This window comes from Moschus berezovskii, chromosome 12 (assembly GCF_049115385.1).
Source record: "Moschus berezovskii isolate FMDL1 chromosome 12, NW_MosBer_1.0, whole genome shotgun sequence".
Lineage (NCBI taxonomy): Eukaryota > Metazoa > Chordata > Mammalia > Artiodactyla > Moschidae > Moschus > Moschus berezovskii.
The window spans coordinates 64,703,211-64,726,177 of record NC_142471.1 but is presented as its reverse complement, the minus strand read 5'-3'; the positions used below and the strand labels follow the sequence as shown (position 1 = coordinate 64,726,177).

General features: G+C 55.1%; 2 protein-coding genes across 9 annotated transcripts in view; one reads left to right on the top strand and one right to left on the bottom strand.

Moving 5' to 3' along the window:
* ZFYVE27 (zinc finger FYVE-type containing 27) overlaps window positions 1–22,967 on the bottom strand; it is a 57,536-nt gene that overhangs the window by 20,232 nt on the left and 14,337 nt on the right. For 4 of the 8 annotated variants that reach the window (XM_088842238.1, XM_088842236.1, XM_055424933.2 and 1 more), the window contains 4 exons: window positions 21,907–22,051; window positions 17,229–17,275; window positions 16,856–16,937; window positions 14,217–15,829 (listed from right to left, as the gene is read on the bottom strand). In XM_088842238.1, the coding sequence (XP_088698364.1) occupies window positions 15,765–15,829; window positions 16,856–16,937; window positions 17,229–17,275; window positions 21,907–22,051 (339 nt within the window). In that variant the 3' untranslated portion in view covers window positions 14,217–15,764. The other 4 variants (XM_088842237.1, XM_088842239.1, XM_088842240.1 and 1 more) reach the window with 4 other exon arrangements.
* Window positions 2,891–7,856, top strand: SFRP5 (secreted frizzled related protein 5). Its single transcript, XM_055424936.2, has 3 exons — window positions 2,891–3,541; window positions 5,239–5,316; window positions 6,778–7,856. The coding sequence occupies exons 1-3, from the start codon at window positions 3,019–3,021 to the stop codon at window positions 7,122–7,124; spliced, it is 948 nt and encodes a 315-aa protein (XP_055280911.2). The 5' UTR covers window positions 2,891–3,018; the 3' UTR covers window positions 7,125–7,856.

Below are 22,967 nucleotides of genomic sequence, written 5' to 3'. Positions count from 1 at the left end.
AACTTTGCTCACAACAAACCATGAGTACACATTGTTTTGAACAAGCAGGTTCCTCCATCAGCTGGGGGAAACGTGTGCCTGGACAGACAGCAGATGCTTCCAGATGGACAGATGTCCAGCATGCCAAGTGTTTCGCCCAGCTGCCCTGGCCCTGCAGCAAGCTCATCAAGAAGCGAGACCACATCAGAGCACAGCCTCCTCCTTTCTCTGGCACCGGGGCCAAAGTAATCAGCCAGCCTGGCCACAGAGGGAGAGCTTCCCTGAATGGCTGCCCCAGGGTCAGCCCCCACCCGGGTTTGGTTCTTATGAAGGGCTTCCCACCTCAATTTCATCACGGGCCCCATATCCAGGAGCCTCAGGTGCCCTCAAGGCAGAATTGTCAGGTAAAGCCTACCCATCTTCCTCTTCCAGGAGGTTTCCAGCCTTGCCCCTGTGCTCTTCAGAGGACCTGGAGCTGCCAGGTACAGACACCCCCAGCTCTCAGACCATGTGCAGTTCTTACATAAGCAGCCCAGAAATAATGCGTCACTCTGTCCACACCAGGTACTGGGATGCCAAAAAACAGCACAGGAGACCAGCTGCCCAGGGAGCCAGCAGCTTGTTCAACCACCTGGGAGCTCCAACACTCTTGCCAGTGCCCAAAACCACACTTCCCCAGGAGTAGAGAAGCTCTACCAAGCCCAGAGCAGCGGGTGAGGGGTAAGCTGGAGTGCAGGGAGCAGAACTGCTGCTCAGAGTCCCAAGCCGGAGCCAGGGCCAAGGTGTCCGAGGGAGCTTTCAGAGCACACACTACATTTATATCCTTAAGTCACACATCCCTTGGCGAGCTAACATTCCTGGATGCCTATTACGTGCTGGCATTGTGCAGGAGGCTTTCTTTCCATGCACCGCTTTGCTTGCCCTTCACAATATCTGCTGAAGAGGTTCTATTTCACAAACAAGGAAATGAAGGGTCAGAATCGCTAAATATTTGCCCAAGGTCGTCACTCATAGAGTATAGACTCAGATGTGAACCTGGCTCTTTCTGTTGCAAAGTCCAAGATCTTGCACCACTACTACACTACACTGTTTGACCCTGCAGGGAACAGTCCTTCACCTTCTGAGTGGTCATCCCGGAACCTCTCAAGCTGGATTTGGGAGAGGAAGAAACGGGAGGAAAGTGTGTTCCTGGACATCAAAACAACAGAGGGCTGTTCCACTCGAGGGCTCTGCCTGCCTAGTTTTCCTTTGCCTCCTCGGCCACGTCTTGTGTCTTTTTCTCAAAACTAGATCAGAAGAGGCAGGCCCGACGTCTTTCGTATTTCTGTATCCCCACCTGTGGGATACACATCTCAAGCCTTGCACACAGTGTTTTGTGTGTGTCATTTGACTATTAAGAGAAGTGGTCCTTCACTGCTCTCCACTACCACTGCAAGGATAGATCCGTGGGAAGATGGGAGCCTTTGAGACATTCAGGAGAATGGGGTGGGGAGGATTTTAGGGCAAGAGTGTAGGGGGCAAGTGCCCCAGAACTTCTTCCCCTAGCTCAGAGCACCCAAACCCTGCTACCAGACTCCTCCCCAGGGTACCCTCCTCAACAAAGGCTGGGGAGCAGGTCTCCAGTTAGGTTCTCAGGAAGAAGCCCCCCCCATCCCCCCTACCTCTAAGCCTCTTGGCCAAAACTCCTCCCACAGGAAAGCCAATGGAAGGCAGGATCCAGATAGACCCCAAATATGGGGTCCCTGAAACCCTGCCCCCTCTCTGATGCCTCCCTGGATATCCTCCTCAATTCCTTCTTTCTCTAGGCTCCCAGAGGAGATACACTCTCCTGCCTCAGCATTTCCTACTCGAGGCTGAAATTTATCTTAGGGCTGACTAGTTCCCTGGTCTTTGGAACCAAACATCTGGATTCAAATCATGGCTCCTTCATCTGTTAGCAATGTGACCAAGGGCCAGTTACTTCACTTCTCTGAGTTTCCCTCCCCACCCCACTCCCACCCCTCTACAGACACACAGAGTCACTAAGCCTACAGACTCAGAATCCAGAACCCCTGGTCATGACCCGGCTCTGACTCCTGGAATCAGATCTGGATTCAGGTCCTGGCTCCAATCCCTACTTAATCTTTTTAGGTCAGTGCCTTTATCTGTAAAATGCAGATAGTAGTAGTACCTACCCATCTTATACCATTATCGTGAGAATTAAATCAGATAGTTTATGCAATGTGGTCAGAAAGACTTGACACATGGGAAGCACCCAATAAGTATTAGTCATCATTGGAAATAGTTGATAAGGTTATGAAGTGCTGTGCAGTGTCACTAAATAAGTGCTCACTAAAGCAGAGGCAGCAGCAAACAGCAGGTATGATTATCTTGGCCCCCACTAAGCTGGGGTGTCTGGGAGGTGGGCTCTGGATCACATCCATCTCTGATTCCCCAGCAGTCAGCACAGTTGCCCGGAACCAGGCAGGAACTCCATAAATGCGTGAGCACTGGGGGTGAAGCACTTGCCCGACTGGACCAGGAGGGTGTGAGCAGCCAGAAGCCTCCTGCCGGGAAAGGGGAGAACCCAGGTGTCAGGAAAGAGAAAACAGAGCAGAGGGGTAAAGGCCGAGACGGAGAGATAACCAAGTGAAGTGAGTGAGAAAAGGAACAGGAGAGGCTGTGTCGGAGAGAGATAAGGAGAAGGCTAGAGACGAGGAAAAAGCCTCGGGAGGTGAAGGAGTCCTGGCGAGAGGCGCAAGGCGAGGCTGGAGCACCGGCGGGGCAGCGGGCGAGCGGGAGAGGGGCGCGCGAGCGGGCGGGGCTCTGGGCGGGACGCGCGGGCCCGGGGGCAGGCGGGGCCGAGGGGGCGCCACCCTGCCTGCCCGCCTAGGGGCGGGGGCCGGGCGGCCGGAGATTGGCTGCGGCGCGCGGCGAGGCCGGGGCTGGAGCCCTAAGGTGGGAGGCGCCAGGGTCACTCGGTGCGCCCGGGAGCCGAGCGAGGGTGCCATCCACTCGGGCGAGCTCGGCGGCAACGGCGTGCCGGGGGCCTGCGCAGCCATGCGGGCGGCGGCGGGGGGCGCGCGGGCGGCCGCGCTGGCGCTGCTGCTGGGGGCGCTGCACGGGGCGCCGGCGCGGGGCGAGGAGTACGACTACTACGGCTGGCAGACCGAGCCGCTGCACGGGCGCTCGTACTCCAAGCCGCCCCAGTGCCTCGACATCCCCGCCGACCTGCCGCTCTGCCACACGGTGGGCTACAAGCGCATGCGGCTGCCCAACCTGCTGGAGCACGAGAGCCTGGCCGAGGTGAAGCAGCAGGCGAGCAGCTGGCTGCCGCTACTGGCCAAGCGCTGCCACTCGGACACGCAGGTCTTCCTCTGCTCGCTCTTCGCGCCCGTCTGCCTCGACCGGCCCATCTACCCTTGCCGCTCGCTGTGCGAGGCTGTGCGCGCCGGTTGCGCGCCGCTCATGGAGGCCTATGGCTTCCCCTGGCCCGAGATGCTGCATTGTCACAAGTTCCCCCTGGACAACGACCTGTGCATCGCTGTGCAGTTCGGGCACCTACCCGCCACCGTGCCTCCAGGTAGCGCTCCCGCCCCCGTCCCCTGGGCTCCGACTGCCCTTGGGTACCCGTGAGCTGGACCCCAATGGATGCCACAGCCCTCTAGACGTGCCACCTTCTCTAGACACACACACACAGAGTCTTTGCTCAGCCCTGCATGTCCCCCCGAAGCCTTCCAGCCTTCCCATCCCCCTCCCCCATGGCCTGCCAGCGTAGTGCCTCCTTGCGGCTCTGGACGTTCAAACTGGTTCTCTCCCATTCCAACTGTTCTGAAACCTCTCCTGGCTTTCCCTCGCAGCTTCCACCTTCCTAAGCTTCTGGAATCCCGACGGGGGTGGGGGGACGGGCAGTGCTGTCACCCCATCCTGAGGCCTCCAATACATGCCTTATCACTTCTCTCAGCCCACAGACGCCCAGGGTTGCTAAAGATGCCTTTGGCCATCAATAGCCCTGGACCCCCACCTGTGTTGGGATTTGGGGAGCGGCGGAGGCTAGAGGAAAAGATGTAGCCAGACTGGGGGCTAAATGCATCTCTGGGCTGTGGTTTCCACCCTGCCCCTATTTTCTGCCCCTGGGAACCCTAAATTCTCCCACTCTTTCCCCAGTGCCCCAGGCAGGAAGACCCCTGGGTAAGGCTCAGAGCAGAATGGTGAGCAGGGTGCCAGGCTCTGTCCCCTAACAAGGAGCCTTGGGCGAGTTGAGCCTCTGTCTCCTCATTGTAAAATAGGGAGCAATCTCAGGTTCCCCAAACTTCTAGACCCTTAAGTGCCACCTTCCACCCCACCCCATTACCCCTCATTCCTCTCTGGTCTCAGCCTCCCCTTCACTGTGCACCCCCCTCATTCTTTTCCCCACTGTCTGCCAACCTGCTTTCAGACAGAGTAAGCCCCTGTTGGACACCAGACAGGAGAATAAACAGCGGCATCAGGCAAGGAAGCTTCACGTGGGTGGCTAATATGAGAATCTAGGAAGCCCCTGGCTCTCTCTGGGACTCCCTCTGGGACTCTCCCAAGGGGCAGGACTGCCCCTGTTTTCTATCTGACCCGGCCCCCCAAAAGCAACTGAATCCCACCACACCCCACCTACCCCTCAAAGCTAACCTCACCAATGCTATCCTCAGTTCTACGCACCCACATGGGACCTGAGAGTCGAGGCTGGGTGGTGGGCTTGTTACCAGAGAGTGTTGAGAGAAGGGAAACTCCCTGTTCTTGGGTTAGAAATGGGACCAGGAAGGCAGAGACACCTGCTCATGCAGAAACGCACGGTCCCCAGCAGGGATCCTGGCAGGGCTCTTTTATTCTGGTTTCCTTGGAGCTCAAACTTGGAAGGCAGGGAAATCCCATTCTTGGAGTCCCACCTAGCTCTGCCCTCCCACTCCCACCCTCTTTGAGCCCCTCGCCCTGCCATGATGGGGCGGTCCACCAGGAGGCAGAGACACAGAGACAGGTCAGGTGCTATAGAAGAAGACAGTGCACATCATGGGTGCAGCTGCCAGGGTCACGGGGCAGTCGTGCCCACCTGGTCAGTTTCGTCCCTTCATAGCCTCGTCTCTGGAATCTCACAGCCACTCAGTGAGCGTGATCATTACCGTCATCCCGATTCCTGATGGAGAAGTGGCGGCTTGGGCGCCGGAGGTGGCTGATCAGTGGGGGAGCCTGAAACCCAAGTTTGGCTCTTTGGCCTCTGATCCCCTCACCCACCCCTGCTTCTTTCCTCAGTGACCAAGATCTGTGCCCAGTGTGAGATGGAGCACAGCGCTGACGGACTCATGGAGCAGATGTGTTCCAGCGACTTCGGTGAGTGTAGAGCCCCTGTGGTCACTGCCCTCTCCCCAGAGAAATGCACTTTTTATTTTTTTGGCATCCCAGGGACTTCAGAAGCCTCTCAAGGCCATGGTCCATCCCTGGCCGGGGCTCTTGCAGCCTTTCCTTGACACTGCCCACAGAGGGGCCTCCAGGGCTAGATTCTCTTTGTGGGAGGCAGGCTTGGTCCAGAGATGGATGGGGGCAGCAGAGGGGAGAGATGGCCTCCGGGATGGAAGTGCAGCCCCCTGGTCCCTGGGCACCTCTGCCTAGCACCTGATGCACCTCTGGCTGGGGGTGCTGTGGTCCCCGGCCCCACAGCTTCATCCTGGAGCCTCCTCATTGCTGGGGCAGTCAGGACCTGGCTCCGGTGCAAACCACACGGCCCAGCCTCTGGCCTTTGCCAGGTCAGTTCCTGTTTTGTGCCTTAGCCTCACTGTCTCTAAAAAAGAGAAAGCAACGAAATCCTTCCTGCAGCAGGTCTTTTATGTTGTTAGTCTGTTTGGGAAGAGAACTTTATTACTGCAAGGTGTGTGTATGTCCAAGAGAGAAACAGAGGGGGTGGGAGAGAAAGAAGATTTTTATAACAATGGCTCTCCCTGGGAGACAAACTTATTCTCTGGCTTCTCCCAGAGATGGGGACCCAGAAGCCCAAAGAAGGAGGATGCTACCCTAAGTGACCACGCCCTGCTCTATTATGCTCTTTAATCACCTCGCCCACTTAGCCACACACTCCATAAACATCCTACAAACTCCTCCACATACCACAGACATCCTCTTATACACAAAACGTGCAGCACCACACTACACAGTCACACACACATTATAGAGGTGACTGCAGCGCTTCCCAACCCTGCGTGTCACGATGGGGAAATCAGCACGTGCTACAGAGCAGCCCCTCCCCAGAGCTGGCAGTCTAGCATTTACCAGCCCACCACTGCTCCAAACACCCTCCACACACATGCAAACACATAGCCAGAAATCCTATTTGGAAGCATCCATCCCCGGAGATCACGAAGTCCAGCCTTCCTGCATCACAAGGACCCCCTCCACCAAACACTCCCTCCAAGTGGTTATCTCCACCCTCAATATTTTCCCTTCCCTGGGGAGCCCACGCCCAACTTCACTCCCCAAGGAGAGCTCTCCACCCTGCACCTGGTATCATGGAAAGGCACAGCCCAGATCTCAGTTCAAGCCAGGCTCTAGAATTCAGGCCCATCACCACCTCTCCAAACCTCATTTCCCCACCACACCCATTCATGTCAGGATGAAAGCCGATAATGTCTGTACAAGTCCAGCACCTGGTGGGAGCTTCATAAGTAAACATGTGGAAGCTCCATCTCTCCAAGCCCCAGGCCTGGGGCTTCAGGCAGAACCCCAAGCATGGGGTCACCAGCATCCTAAGCAAGCCTGATGGTTCTCATGGCTGACCCCCTGTCCACCCCCCACACACAGTGGTCAAAATGCGCATCAAGGAGATCAAGATAGAGAATGGGGACCGGAAGCTGATTGGAGCCCAGAAAAAGAAGAAGCTGCTCAAGCCGGGCCCCCTGAAGCGCAAGGACACCAAGAGGCTTGTGCTGCACATGAAGAATGGTGCTGGCTGCCCCTGCCCACAGCTGGACAGCCTGGCTGGCAGCTTCCTGGTCATGGGCCGCAAAGTAGACGGACAGCTGCTGCTCATGGCCGTCTACCGCTGGGACAAGAAGAACAAGGAGATGAAGTTCGCAGTCAAGTTCATGTTCTCCTACCCCTGCTCCCTCTACTACCCCTTCTTCTATGGGGCGGCAGAGCCCCACTGAAGGGCTCTCCTCCCTGCCTCACCCAGCCATGCCCTGTCCTCGGTCCCCATCCCTGGGGCACTCTCTCCTCCTGCCCACCTGGCCTCGCCCTCCCCCAGGCTGACCCAGCCCCTGCCACAGGGTGGTTCATGCAGAGCTGTACAAGCACAGGCGCTAAGGGATGGACACGGAGCCAGGCTGCCCTTGACTGAGGGGTTCTGGGGTCCTTGGAGGTTTGCTCCCAGAGAACCAGGCCTGTCTCAGTTTGGGGGAAGCCCCAGGGTCTCAGAAAGTAAGCAGAGAGGAGAGAGTGAGGGAACAGTGCAGGGGCTCGGAGCAGCCTGAGGAGGTGGCTTCCAGGGAAGCTGGGGCTATCAGCCCCACTCTTTTGGCGGTGGGGCCTCACCCAGGAGAGGGAAGTCTTGGCATTAGGCTGAGCTACTTGGGGGACATCCCAGCCCCGATGCCCCTTCATGTGTCATTATAGCCCCTAGAGGAAAGGGTCATGGTGCCCTCCAGCCACACTTTCCCACCTCCCCCATCTCTGCCTGTCTCCTTCCCCACTGGACTGGGGAGAAGCCCAGCCCAGCCCCCTCCCAGAAGCGCACTCCTCAGCCTCCACGTGTCCCTGTATCCTGATGACCATAAATTATTGCTTCTGCTGCGAGGCCATAGGTACTAGACTGATGCAGGTAGGATTTGGTTTTCTATTTTTTTTTTTTAAGTTTTTAATTAAATCAAAGAAAACAAACAGTTGATTTTGACCAGGTGCTTTCTTTGTCAGCTAGTTCCAGGAGGCAGGGCGAGCAGCCATTCAGAAGGGACTTTGAGAAACAGGCCTTTTGTAACCCACAGTCTGTCCACACAGACATACTTGGAATGCCGAAAAAGACCAATTGCCATGTTTTTGCAGGATCCACTGAAAACACACAGCAAGGGTCACCTTTCTCATCCCCACAGTGAGACTAAGTGAGCGATGGGGATGACTATCCTTTTGTCTCAGAGGAAGGACAGAGATGCCAAGTTCTCCAGCCTTCTCCCACACTCAGAAGGTTCCCGTGGTCCTGCAGCATCTCCCTGACATGGGCAGTGCCCGCTCCGAGGAGCTCCCAAGAGGCTGGGCCACAGGGAACTACTCTGAAGAGCCAGAGGCCTAAACCTGTCACTACTACCCCTTCAGAGCTCAGACACCCCTGGACCCTGGACCTGTAGGAGATGGTGGCGTGAACAGGTACTACTCCAAGCTGGTCCTGGAGCATCAGTATCACCTGAGCTGGTGAGAACCGCAGCAGCTCAGACCTTTATCACTTTGAAGCATCTGGGGAGCTTTTACAAAACACTAGGCCCTACGCTAAAGCAATTAAACCTGAACCTCTAGAGGGTGCTCTGAAATCAGCATTTCCAGGTGCCCCCTGGGTGGTGTGCACCCAGGACTGAGAACTTCCATCCAGATAAGCCAACGGCTGAGGCCAGAGGAGGGCAAGGGGCTGAGCTTCTTCAGGCTGGAGCAGTCCTGGTCCTGCTTGCAGGGAGGGAATCAGCTCTTAACACTTCCAGGGCCTTCTTCGGTGAGCTCAGAGCAAAGGGAGGCTGCTACTTTGAGCTGGATGAGGCAGCAAGGGAAGAAGCCTTGAAACGGAGGCGATAGGCTACTGTCACTCAAATGTCCAGAATATGGGAGGGATGATGCCAGGAAAGCGTCCGGGGGTACCATCGGCAGATGCTGAGGGACAGGGCAGATGTACCCAGAGCAGGTGGCCACAGACACCCCTAGATGGCTTTCCTCACCAACTGGGGTTCAGCTGGGATGCCAAGTCCAATCAAGACCTGCTGCTCCTCCCTAACAATGAAGCCATGTTCTCTCAAGATGAGGAAAAACCCTGGCTTGCTCCCACAGCTCTCAGAGAAGCGAGAAACGAAGAGGCCAGTGCCAGCTAACAGGTGGTCTGACAGCTGGCCATAAATCACCTCCCTGGCAGTCAGGTGGCCCCACCACAGGTCAGGAGCGGCAGAGGCCCGCTTGTTTCTCCTCCCTCTGAGGACGCCGCTGCCACCCACCCTCGCCCAAAGCCTGCCCAGCCCACCTGGCTCCCTGAATCCACCTCTTGTCTCCTAGCCTCCTACACCGACCAAATATTTATGGACACTTCTATGGTCAACCAGGACCAGGAATTATTTTTCCACTGAATACACAGGGCTCGGGCTGCCTCTGGCCGGAGCACAATACTGACCTCTGTCAGGTGCTGGCAGCCCGTGAGAGGGAGCGGCCGGGGAGGGGCTCCCTGAGCCCATCCTGGGAGGCCCCAGCAAGGCGCTCCTCACCCACCCCTACAAAGGCAGCAGGCTCAGCTCTGCACCTCACCTCTGTCCCCAACACCTGCTGTCAGAGCCCCCAGGACTCTTCCCTGGGACCAGACACCCAAGAGGCCCAGCAAGGCCTGAGCCCTTGCTCATTCTGTCCAGCCACAGAACACTCCCTCCTGGCCAGCCTGAGATGGGCGGCGGGGGCCGCCCCGCAAACGTCTGCACTGCGTGTCAGGGAGCAGAAACCCCGGGACAGCAGGGCTTCCCCATGCAAGGGGGTCTGAAGCTGGGAGGTCCACGTCCCAGGCTCATTCTGTCTTCCCACTCTGCCTGGGGGTGGTGCCTCCTCCTCCCAACTTCTCAGCCACATTCCAGGGAGCAAGGCAGGGAAGGGCTAAGAGCAAAAGCTGCCCCTCAGCTGCCTCTGGCCCTTTTGATCAGGAAAACAGTAATTTCCCAACAGGTCCCACCTGGTAGATTTCCACTTCTGGCTCACCAGCCAACACTCAGGTCACATGGCCAGCTCCAGTTGCAAGGGAGCAAGGGAGTCAAGTGTTTCAGTTGAGGACAAAACCAGCGTTCTGATAGTGAACAGAAGGGGTTTGCGGAAGGCCTCCAACACTCAGGATCAGGCGAGAAAGGCAGCAGAGCCCAGCTCTGGGTTCCAATGCTGTGACCTAACAACCATGTGACACTGGGACTACCGCCCAGCCGGAAAATGGAGTAATCGTGTCTAATTCATAAGGTGGCTGAGCGTTAAGTAGAGAAATGCATGAAAAAATACCTGGAAACAAGGCCTAGCATTTAGAAAATGTTCATTAAATAGTCATTAGTATTTTTATTAACCAAAGGCCTTGACCTAGCACAGTGCTTGTGCAAAATAAGTGCTTATTAAATTTCTAATTGATTTGTTAACCAACTAAGAAATGCTTCTGGCAGGAAGGCAGGAACATCTAAAGGTCATAATTGTTACTTCTAGAAGGGGGAGAGTCTACATTTGGGGTTTTGTATCAGAAAATACATACCCAGGTATGTCGGGCAGTAGAGGGGAGAAGACATATACTACTACACTAGCACTCAATAGACCAAGCCCATTAATATCTAAATAACCAAGTGCTTTGGCACTCTGACTTAAACATCCCAGTGTAGGTACTAGTATTATCCCCATTTGTTATTTTTTAATTAATTGTTTAATTTGGCTGTACCGAGAAGCAGGCATAATCTTTAGTTCCCTGACCAGGCACTGAACTTGTGCCCCCTGGGGTGGGAAAGTGCAAATCCTAACCACTAGACTGCCAGGGAATTCCCCGTCCCCACATTAATGAAGAGGTGGCTCAGTGGTAAAGGACCCACTTGCAACGCAGGAGACCTGGGTTCGATCCCTGGGTTGGGAAGATCCCCTGGAGGAAGAAACGGCAACCCACTCCAGTATTCCTGTCTGGGAAATCCCATGGATGGAGGAGCCTGGTGGGCTACAGTCCACGGGGTCACAAAAGAGTCAGACACGACTGAGCAACTGAACAACAATTTTAATGGTGAGGAGGCTGAGGTTCAGAGAAGTTAATGAACTTACTGAAGGACACACAGCTGTACTTAGCAGTGTGGTGAGGATTTGACCCCCATGCTCTTAACCCTGGGGACTACTGCCTACCGGGGGCAAAGCCGAAGACAGGCGGGCAGGATCGGTGTGGAGGCAGCCATGCTTCTGCTACCCCACCTCACAGGAAAATTTTGGGGGGCCCCTGCTCAGATCCCACTCCAAGGGCCCTGAGAGCAGCAGAGAAGCCAGTCTTGAACACCCCCCTCACTCCTCCTCCCCTCTCAGCCCCGTCAGCATCCAGCCTCTTGGGTCCCACAAAGGACGCTCACATCCCACAAGTGTTCAGTTGGCTGTAATCCTGGCTAAAGTTCACTCCTTGGGAAATCCAATGTAGGGGGTGGTTGTTGCTGGAATGTGTGTGGCTGGAACCCAGTGTCCCAGTCCAGACGGCAGGCTCTGCTGGGGCCAAGGGGACCCGGAATCCCCAGCCCCCAGCTGTGCCCGAGAATGGAATGTGCTGCTCTGGGTGTTGAAAAAGACTCAGCCAGGGAGGTGGGGCAGTGCTGGGAGCTGGGGGAGCTCCTGCCACAAGACTGCCTCTGTTCCCCTGGAGGCTGAGCCCCACTTCGCTAGGGGTAGTGGTGGGCAGGCCCCTTCCATTAGCTCAGCGTCTCAAAATCTCCTGGAGTTTGTGGGGGCAAGGCAGAACAGAGGGTAGATGACAGTCAGGACTGCTATAGTGACCCAGTTTTTCTCCAGTGCCCAGAAGCACCTGTGACACAGTTCCCACCAGGGCTCCATGGTTTACTAGCTATGTGACCTTGGGCAGGTTACTTAACTCCACTTACTCATTGGTTAAGTTAATAACAGAACCTAGCTTTGGGGACTCTCATGAAGTTTAAATGAGATGACACACTCCACACGCTGCCCACTATGAGCGCTCAATAAACATAGGTACTATGATCTTAAAGCCACCAGCTGCAGGAGAGATGCTGGAGGCAGGACCCCTTGATGCCTCGAAGGTTCCATGGAGACAAAGGGATGATACTGGTGCTTCTCTTGGCTTCACCTCTGAGGGCCAAGTGACCAACAACCACAAATCCGGAAGACCCCAGAAACCAGGGCCAGTTCAAGGTCTGCCAAGGATCACTGGAGACTGCTCCCCACCATAAGCAGCCCACAAAAAATGATGGACAGAACCCTCAACCCAAGTCAGGCTGTGGGAGCTGGCTATCCATCCAGGTCTGCCTAGCAGGCCCCAGGGCCGTCCTAGACCTGGCTCCCATCCCCTCATTGGGTCCTTGAGAACAAACCGGAAGGCATCTTTAAAACCAGGCATCCAATTCTACAACAGACAATCTGTCTTCTAGGCTACACCACCTTCGGTGCCCTCTATGCTGTAGACCCCAGAGAGCTGGAAGGCACCATCCACTCGTAAAACCCTCCATGGCTCCATTCTCCATTTCCCAGTGGTACCTGCACTCTAAAGCTGTCCATTGCTGGCCTACTCTGAGGCCCTCACATGCACCTCAAGGGGACAAGAAGGTACCCTTCCTTCTTCACTGACCCCAGATGAAAACCTTGTTTCTCACGCCCCTGAATACTACGTCCTGAAAGCTCCTCGAGCTATAGTCTGTATTCAACCAACATTAGACATTGTTTTCATTTTCCCAACATAAAATATTGACTCTGCTTTTCCAAACTACAGTCTGGCCTCATTCTTTCCTGAATAATAATCTATAATTATTCTCTGGTTTTAAAAAAATCGCTGTTCTAAGCCATGCGGGGCAGAATTGTTTTGCTATTCCTGAAGACTGCCAGGAAGAGAGAAATAAGTTAGCGTTTATTGAGCATTTACTATGTGCCAGGCACCTAACTTCCCACAAGTGGACTGTCTTCTTTAATCCTCACAGCAACCATGAGATAAGAGACCACTCTCCACCCACTTTACAGATGAGGAAAGCAGCACAGAAAGGCTTGGGGGCAAGCCTCTCCCTGTAGCAGCTCACTCCAGCGTGGGTGCAGTCAATGTAGAATAGGGCCAAGTGTGGAGCTGGCCCAACACAGCACCTGCCTTTACCACCACTGGGATGCTCCCCGGCTAGTGCACACTGCTCCGGCTCTGAGGAAAGCCCCTCTGGCTTTATCCTCCAATGTGGTGGGGAACCGTGTGTTCACGTGGATGTAGCGTGGCTCCCGCAGTGAGGGGCTGGACTGGATGAACTCTGAGCATCCCTCCAAGTGACCAATTGGGACACATGCCCTCCACAAGAACTTCCTTCCTGGGCCTGTGCTACCACTCTGTGCTCTTTTGCTCAAAGACCCTATTTTCCACTCCTCCAGCATTTCCTCTGGACTACCAGGCTGCTGAAGCCACTTTGGTACTAAGTACAGTGAACATGCTCTTCCGTAAAAACTGCCAGAGCAAGGTTCCGGCTGCTTCCCTGCCTCCTGGGGCTCCTTGGGAGCTGCTGGGGCTCTCCCATACTAGGAGGAGGTCGCAGACCAAGGCCTCAGTGCAAGGACTCCCAGAGCATGCAGTCCAAGGTGCACGTGCACGGGGTCGTGAGGCTGTGGCTGCAACCTGCCCTCGACCCCACGGCAGAGTCCCTCTGCCCCCGCTTTACTGCCTCAGGCCTATAGTCTGGAAGACACCACTCTGCAAGATTCCATGCCAAACCTTTTGCAGCCACTACTTAACTTCCCTGGGCCTCGATTTCTTCCCCTGTAAAATGGGAAGAAAAACAGAACCTACCTCACAGGGCCATCTAGAGGATTAAATGAAATGTGTATGAAGCACCTCTCATGGTGCCTGGTGCCCAGCAAACAAACACCCCCGACCCCCACCCCCTACCCCCGGAGCACTGCTCCCACTTCCCATCTCACAGCCAATCCTCTTTCCGGCTGGTTCTCAGCCTCCCCCGGAGCTGATCCTTTCCTGCTTTCTCAGAGGGATTAGCTAAAATCTTTCCATTCTAAAGCCTGCGTGGCTTAGCATTTACCGAGTTCTGGTCCTAACCCCAAGCCCTGGCCCTCACAATGTGGTCACAAGACGGTGCCTCAAGTCAATCTGACAGGCATCTCGCTGAGTACCTCCTGCGCAAGGCACAGCTTTCCTCCAACCCCAGCTCACACACCACCTCAGCCTCCGTGGCCCCTCCACCCCATCCTAAAGACACAGCCCAGGCCTGCAAACCCAGCCAGCACTGGGGGGCACCTGGCTCTCCAGCCTCAGGGAGATGGGGCAGGCAAGGACCAGAACGAAAACATAGGAATCTTGAGGCCTTTTTATTGACAATTCTCCATATACAAAGACATCCTTGTAGTTCCTCTCCAGTGTAAATAAAGCATGAGCACTTAACTCATATCTCAACAGGACCAAGGAGCTTGAGGAAGGGGGTCTACCAAGGCCTGCCTGGCTCCCCAGGGACTTGCCCCTCTGGGCCTGGGGCAGGCCTCTGGCTCCTAGACTGGCTGGCCGAGAAAGAAACCTGGCCTAGGATGAGCAATGACTCCCAGCCTGCCTCCTCATGTTCCAGCTCAGAGTATAGAAACGTCTCCACTTCCCAGGCTCTGAGTCCCAGGCAGTCCATGAGTCCAGGGGAGCACCCTAGGGCAGGAGAGGGCCCCCATCTTCCTGATCCCATTCCCTGTGCCCCGTGTTCCAGGGAATCATGCAATAAATAAATAAATACTTCAAAAAGGCAGGGAAGCTCCTGGGGAAGGAAGGGGTGCCTGAGCCCGCTCATGGCTTAGGGAGGGACACTGAGCCCTTAAGAGTCCAGGGTGAACACAAAACTGTTGCAGACACATGCAACCCACATGTGTCTGCCCATGCAGACACCTGGGCACCCCAGGTGGCCTTATCCCGGAACTGAGGCTGTCCTACTATAGATCAGCCCTGGAATCTGAGACCAGCCTAGCGAGACCCCACACTTCCCAGGCCCCCAGAGGTCAAGGGCTTCAGGACCTCTGCTGAGCTCACCTGGCCTCACACTCACTCCATGGGACGAGAGGCCAGTGAGGAAAGCTGTAGCTCTAGGCCCAAGGAGGGTGGCCAAGGCTCTGAACATGGGGAGCAGGAGTGACTGAGTGCCCAGCATCTTCCCGGCAGAGCTGAAAACACTAGGATAACATGTGGGCTCAGAGTCTGTAAGCCAGGGTCTCTGCGAGGTGGGGCTGAGGCCCTCTGAGATGCTGTGGCTCCCCGTGCTTTGTTCTGCTTAATACTGAAGGGTTCTGCCAGGCCTTCCTCTGAGAGAATCTGGGAACTCTGACCTTGTTTCTAGAAGTGCTTTTGGTCTTGATAGCCCTGGCCATGCCCTCTGGCGGGGAAACGATGAGCTCCTGACAGCCACAGGAACACTCTAACAGTGGAACTGGGACGCGGTGCAGCCCCTCTGCAGACTCTGGGAGGGCAAGGGCCTGGCCCAGGGCCCAGCAGGGGAAGAATCACTTTTCCCAATCTCTGACCTCCGGCCTCAGAGAACTCCCAGGCATGCAGGGATGCCCAGAAGACCAGTCCAGATCAGGCCTGGCTCACTGCTGCCCTCTAACTTCTATTTCCCACCCAACCCTGAGTTCCCTAACACCCAGAACAGAGCAGGGCAAACGTGCCAGTCCTGGTAGGGGAGCAACCACTACTGGCCATCTGCAGGAGTGGAGGACCGCTCCAGAACCTGGGTGCAGACAGCAGGGGTAGGGAGGGGAAGCCTACCCAGCATTCAGACCACAGCTGCCCAAGGCTAAGGGTGGGGAGAACGGGGTCTACTGCCGGCCCCGGGGACAGGCGGCCTCTTGGACCCTGGCCCCTCTTCTCACTTGCTCAAGGTCTGGTTACACGAGGCACACACAAACACAGTCTCTCTCTGGGCTTCGGGGGCTGAAAAGGAGGAAGAACTTGGTGAGATGCTTCCTCATACCCTTGGGCTCATTGCCCCTCCAGCTGGAACCACCTCCCCACCCCACCCCAAGCTCCACACAAACCACCTCCCCCAGCCTACAAGCTCACTGTCCCAGCTCACGCACTTGCCCTCAGAGACTTCTCTTTCCACGGGACCTGGGGGTTCCGGGAGTGACCATGCCAACAGCAAGCCTCTCCCAGATGTACTATGCGTTAGACATTATTTTGGCACCAAAAGAATAACTTTTAAAATGCTTTTTTTTTTCAATAAAATACCAGGAGAAAATTTTCCAAAATGTTTTAACAGTGGTTATTATCTCTGGGTGGTAAGATTACAAGATTATTTTTCTCTTCCTTCTTCTTCTGTATAGTAATTTCCAAATCTTCTAGAATAAGCATATGTTACTAGCATGACCAGAAGAATGAAAAAACAGACACTCAATTTAACATTGCAACATATTACAAAGCAGTCTGTGATACATGCTCCCTTTTTTAAGCACACGCATGTGAATTTATCCCAAGGGTGACGGCATGAAAGGCCCAGACAGGTCCACGCCTGACAATTCTGAGAGATTAGGAATGTCTTCCTTTCCTTGGTTTTTTGTTTTGTTTACAGTGAGTATGTATGGCTTTTATAGAAGGAAAAGAAATTATGCTTTTTATTTTATTAAAGACTTTACCAAGGCAATGAGACAGAGACTGAGGACGGTGACCTCCCTGGGGAAGGCAGGCGTGCAGCTGGGGAGCCGGGGGAGGCTGCTCACGCTCTGTCTTCTAACTGCAGTGAAGCGGTCACTGGTATTCACTACTGGGCTTCACGATTCAGATACGTTACATGTATATGCTCCTGTCCATGCAGCAAATATTTCCATTTTTCCTTCCTTAACGGGAGATGGAGGAAACCCCGAGTTCCCTGGACCGCTCACTGACCCTGGCTCCTCCGCACACGCAGCACCCCTCTTAGAAGAGGGAGGCAGGCCCCGACCCCCGGGCTGCACCACTCACCTGTGGCCCCCATGGAGGACCTGGGCACCTTGAAGGAGCAGCAGCGAGAGCAGAAGCTGTTTCCGCAGTTACTGCAGTTCCGCTGCGGATGAGAGCCAAGGTCAGTCTCCAGCCCCCACCCCCGGGTACGGGGAACAACCGTACGAGGAGGGCAGTGCCTGAGCAGGGCAGGACTGAGGCCAGAAGGGACATCCCACAGGAAGGCTGGTGAAGGCGTGGACACAAGGGAGGGGAGACCTGCTCCTTCGAGTAACCATCCCACCAGACCCCAGGCCTAACGTGGCCCAAGGAGTCAGACTTCATCTGTGACGTGGCACTACGCCCCTACATCTCGTACCAAGTCCCCAGCAAACGCACCCTCGAGGAGACTTACCCTCTTCTTCAGCACTGAGAAGGTGGCCGAGCAGCCCGTACAGCTCCCTGAGAAACAGACGCAGCAGCTCAGCTCTGACCCAGCCCAGACGTCTCAAATCGCACCTGCTCCTGGGTCATCTACATGGGGACACTAAGGGCACCAGCCCAGCCCAGCTCCTTGGCTGGCAGCAGAGAGTGAAGCCCACACCCAGAAGGAGAGGTTCAAACCACAAAGGAAAAACCAACATCCCAGACTACACACAGCTGCCGCCCCTGCTCCCACCCGGGGTTTAGAGACCTCCACCCCCACCTGCAGGTCCAGCCCAAATAGAAGAGCATGCAGCAGAACCTCCCCCTGAAATGACACCAAGCTGGGAGGGACCTGACAACAGGCATCGCTCCGATGATCTGAGATGAAACCTGCCTGACACGACTCCTTCCAAAGTATCTTCTTACAAACACTCTGCCCACCGCTAGAGAGCGAAACACCTCCTGAACACCAAAGTCCTGCTTCCTGTCATCTGAAGATTCCAGGACAGAAGCTCAGAACCAAGTGCCAACCAAGAAGACTCACAGGGCAAGAGGTGCAGGCACGTGTGTGGTGGGCAGGCCAGGGTAGATACTGCCAGGGAAAGAGATCCTGCCTAAGCTACCAGATACAACAGGACCACAAGGTTTCAGACCAGGTTTTAAGCAGAAGAAGCAACAGCAGCTTAGAAAACAGCTGGGAGGAGGCAACGGGAGTGCAAGAAGAGATGAAGATGGGGAAGAGAAAACTGATCATTCTTTTTTCTTTTCCCCTTTCTTGGCCACATCACACTGTATGCACGATCCTAGTTCCCCGTTCAGGAACTGAACCCGTGTCCCTGCAGTGGAAGTGTGGAGCCCTAACCACTGGACCATCAGGGAATTCCCCCAATCATTCCTTCAGATACTACATCAAGGCAAAGGGACTTAACAGAAGCTGTGCGTGCTACCCACCCATGCTTACATGAATATTGAAGAAGGGAAAGGCAGGCTGCAACAATGACACAGTCTGATGAAGGGCGTACATGCAGCCGAAAGAAAAAACCCAGAAGGATGGAGGACAGGAAAGGCCACACTGGGCCCTTATGACTTCCAATAAGCTCCTGAAGCAGAAACTGATGAGAACAAGAAGTCCCAAGGGCGCCACCAGAAATACTGACCACAATTCAGCACAGAAATCTCCATGCAGATGGGGGTCACTGAGCCAGGGGAGAAAGGCCGGGGTCCACACAAGGCAGGAGGGTGCTCACAACAGGGGACCAGAGAGCCCAGCCAAAGGCTGTGGGAGGGAAGGGAGCTGGGCTGGGTCCTGGAAAAACCCGGGAGGGGACAAGACTACTACAATTAGGGGCCTGAAGACCTCCGATGATCCAATCAGAGCAATTACTAGGTTCAGGACACACAGCCGGGCCTCCAGGACCACCTGTCTGGCCAGGTACAGAGCACCAGGCCTCACCTTCACACAAAGGCCCAAAGAGATGTGGGCTGTCCAGCCAGAGACCCCATAGCTCTCACTAAAAGGGGACACACTCCCTACACTGGAGGATGGGGACCCAGCTAGGGCAGGGAGAAACCTGACACCAGTGGGAGTAAGGCAGATGCTGCTGCTGTCAGTCAGCTCACGACCCGGGCAGAGCAAAGGAGACAGAAGAGCACAGCACACCGCCAGCGGATGGTGCCACCCCAGGAAACAGGCAGCTCTGGGACTCTGCTCCCAACACTAAAAATCAGGGCAAGGCACCCCACCTCTGCCTCTCCTCAGCAAGCAGCATGGGCCGGGGGGAAACAGCTGGGTCAGACACTGTCACTCTGGCCCCTCTCAACTGTAAGGAGTACCAGGGCCAAGCACCCCAAGGCAGTCACGTGGGCTAACAAAACAGCCACGCACCATGCCGGGCTGGGGCCAGGGCCGGTTCTGCATGCTGATACCGGCTCAGGCAGGCATGTGGAGAACACCCCTATTCCTTGCCAAGACCTACCAACTCTTCCTGCCCGTTTTCAGCAGAGGTCCCGATTCATCATGTGAGGATGCCCCAGGGGCAGAGCGAGCACAGAGGCGCCTGAGACCACTGCCAGGGTGACGGTCACAGAGCCTCCAGGACAGAGGAGGCTCTTCCTGGTAAGACTCCCCCACGTGGAGGCCATGGAGAGGCTCATGAGCAGCCTGCCCTCACTCCTCCTGTGGAACCCCCTCCACTGGCAGCCAAAACAGAACGGCCCCCAGAGCAGCTCACTCACCCAGCCCTTCAGGACGCAGACCCCAGAACAGAGCTGCTATACTTGCCCTCACAGCCAAGAGCCCAACGATATCTCAAGGGAGGGACAGCAAGCAGTCCTAAGCGTGGAGGGCTGAGGGGGGCTTAGGAGAATAATTGTCTTCTGGCTTTGCCATCCTCGTGGGAACCTGACAAGCCTTCACCCATCTCGGGAGGGATTATCTGAACCAAAAGCCAAATACAAAAATGGGATAGGCATAAAACTGGGGCACTTCAGACACCAGGGCAAAGGGAAGACGGTGAGCTAGAAAGAATGAGGGAGTGAGATCAGATAAGGTGGATCTGAGTTACAACTCAACTGTGTACTGGCTGAAGACTGGCCAAGTCACTCTTTTCAACCTCAGGTTCCTCACCTATAAAATGGGAACATCTAAGGGGCTTTATTTAAAACTCACAGATATAAAAGTATAGTTTGCCAGAACAAGAGTATTAAGTCTGGTGTAATGTCATCTGGGACTTCTGAAACCTGGCTGCTTCTAAGGACTAAGTGAGACAGCTTATGTGAAAGCCACTGGACACAGAGCCCTCGGCAGCAGTCAGCAACCATCACAAATAAAAGGAAGGGATCCTGAACGCCTGGAGGCATTCGCAGGGCAGAAGGAAACAGGGTGTCCCAGGATGTCTAACGCTCAGGAAACAACTGCCCTGGTGGCTGCAGGAGCAGGAAGGCAGGCCCTGGAGCGCCCAGGTCAAATACCTCACGATAAACCCCACAGGCTTCCTCGGAACTCTCTCCCACTGGATCTCATGGCACAGCCAGCCCATCCTCCTCCCTGTCTGCTGACAACAGGCAGAAGCAAGGCTCTGCTTCAGGACCAGGGAGACCCCTGAGTCTCCGGTTCTCCAGGCTCCAGCTATAACTTCATCTGGCTTGGCTCCTGCTCTCCTGATCAGAGCCAGGCTTCCAAGCTTCTTAGTCAGCTCAGTTGTGTCTGACTCTTTGTAACTTCATGGACCAGAGCCCTCGGGACTCCTCTGTCCATAGGATTTCTCAGGCAAGAATCTTGGAGTGGGTTGCCACTTCCTTCTCCAGGGGAATCTCCTGACCCAGGAATCAAGCCTGGGTCTCCTGCATTGCAGGAAGATTCTTTACCATCTGAGCCACCAGAGAAGTCCCTCCAAGCTGTGAGGACAGTCAAGTCCACCTTTCTCCAAGGTCACATTCTTGGACCCACTCCACAGTCAGTCATAATGAGGACTGGCCAATCTATGGACTTGGCTGGGGAGAAGGGAAGCCAGGGCTCTATCATTCCGAGAAGACAGTGTTTCTTTCCATTTGCGTCCAATCAGACTGGAAAGATCCAGACAAGTGCCTAGGCACCTGAGGGAAAGACCAGGGCCTCCCATGATAATAGCACCCCTTATGAAGCACTTACTATGAACCAGCCAGCAATGTGGAGAAGGCAATGGCAAGCCACTCCAGTACTCTTGCCTAGAAAACCCCTTGGATGGAGGAGCCTGGTGGACTGCAGTCCGTGGGGTCGCTAAGGGTCAGACACAACTGAGCGACTTCACTTTCACTTTTCCCTTTCACACATTGGAGAAGGAAATGGCAACCCACTCCAGTGTTCTTGCCTGGAGAATCCCAGGGACGGGGGAGCCTGGTGGGCTTCCGTCTATGGGGTCGCACAGAGTCGGACACGACTGAAGTGACTTAGCAGCAGCAGCAGCAGCAGTAGCAGCAGCCAGCAATGTGCCGGCACTTAATAAGCATTATCTCTTCTGAGACCTACAGCAACCCTGTGAGATAAAAACTTGTACTATTCCCTTTTGTCGTTGTTTAGTCGCTCAGTCGCGTCCGACTCTTTGCAAGCCCATGGACTAGAGCACACCAGACTTCCCCGTCCTTCACCATCTCCCAGAGTTTGCTAACATTCATGTCCACTGAGTCGGTGATGCCATCCAACCACCTCATTCTCTGCCGACCCCTTCCTTCGTCTTCAACCTTTTCCAGCATCAGGGTCTTTTCTAATAAGAGGGCTCTTTGCATCAGGTGGCCAAAGTATTGGAGCTTCAGCATCAGTACCCTTTTAGAGAAGGAAAACTGAGGCATGGGGAAGTTAAATAATTTGCTTAAGGTCACCTGGCAGCACTGGGGCTTGCCTAGACACTCAGACTCCTCACCCAGCCAGCACGTGCCGCAGCTGGCCGTGGCTCTACCTGCCGCAGGACCACACTGCCCCTGGGCCCCAGAGGAGCGCGTCCAGAACCAAACTCATCTTCCCACAAGAAGTTACGAGGACAGGGACACGAGAAGGACCCCACGCCCCCCCTGCAGCCCCGCTGTGCCTATGCTACCTCCCTAGGATGCCATGGACACAGTTCCACTCCTCAGAACACAGCACCTCTGCCCCGTGGCCAGGACACCTCCAACCCGCCCTCCCCCGGCCATACCAAAGTTGTTGGTCGGGTACCGCTTGCGGAGCCGCTCAGTGAGCCGTGACACCTTGCTGCGCAGCACCTCGTTCTTGCTCAGGAAGCCATTGTCCTGCAGGACCAGCTCGTCCTCTGCCGGGCACGGGGCCCCCTCGTCATCCTCCTGCGGGAACAGCTCCTTCCAGTCCTGTCCCCTCGTGACAGGGCTCTGGGACCTGCGTGCGTGGTGAACCCCGCGAGGCGTGGCGACCTTGGCTCAGCCACCCTTCCTCAACCCCCTCAGCCCCTGCCCACCTTACCAAGGCTCCTACTTACCAGCACCACCAAGTGCGTCTCCTGCCTCCCAAGGTGCGGGGGAGAAGAAAAGAAAACAGAGAGAAGATAGCAAGAAGGAAGCTGCTGGGGGGGCGTTCCCTGAGCGAAAGGAAGCACAGGAATGCTACTACACTGACTCTGGCACGCACTGAAGGGCGACGCTGACAGAGACCCCGCTAGGGATCCCAACATCAATCAGCTGGGGAGAAGCTGTGTACTCAAGAGCCACGACTTCAGAGTCCACAGTCATACATTCAGGTTTTGGAGAAAGCTCAGCAGTAGAAAAGGGAAACGCCCACGCGGATGAGGCTACAGTAACAGCAGAGCCAGCAGGGTGAAAACCACAGGCCTGGAGGAAACTCCCAAGACCTCCACTTCCTGAATCCCCCACTTTCCAAGAGTCATAAAAAGAAGTGAATTCCTACCATTAAAAAAAGCCATAGAGCAAAGAGGACAATAAATGGCAAATGCCACCAGGACTCAGTGGCCGGGGATGACAGGAACTGGTGGGGATTATGTGACTTCTCTGAAGGAGACAGTCTCTCCTCAGCTACACTGACCGCTGCAAACTCAGGGCTCCCAGAGCTGCTGAGTTTTTAGAAAAACTGAAAAATCCACAGTTTTTACTATAATCTCTCCAATTTTTAAATATTGGCTAAAAAATTAAAGCTTTGCTTGCCAAATAAAACACTTCTGCAAACTACCAGTGTGAACCATTGTCCTAAAACCAGGCAGACTGTTGAACTTTCTCCAACCCAGCACTT

What these genes read in the sequence shown, in the direction of transcription:
- SFRP5 (XM_055424936.2), top strand. Translation starts at nt 3,019, where the DNA reads ATGCGGGCGGCGGCGGGGGGCGCGCGGGCGGCCGCGCTGGCGCTGCTG. An exon ending in ACCCGCCACCGTGCCTCCAG is followed by an intron (nt 3,542 to 5,238) that starts GTAGCGCTCCCG and finishes TTCTTTCCTCAG; the next exon opens with TGACCAAGATCTGTGCCCAG. An exon ending in GATGTGTTCCAGCGACTTCG is followed by an intron (nt 5,317 to 6,777) that starts GTGAGTGTAGAG and finishes CCCCACACACAG; the next exon opens with TGGTCAAAATGCGCATCAAG.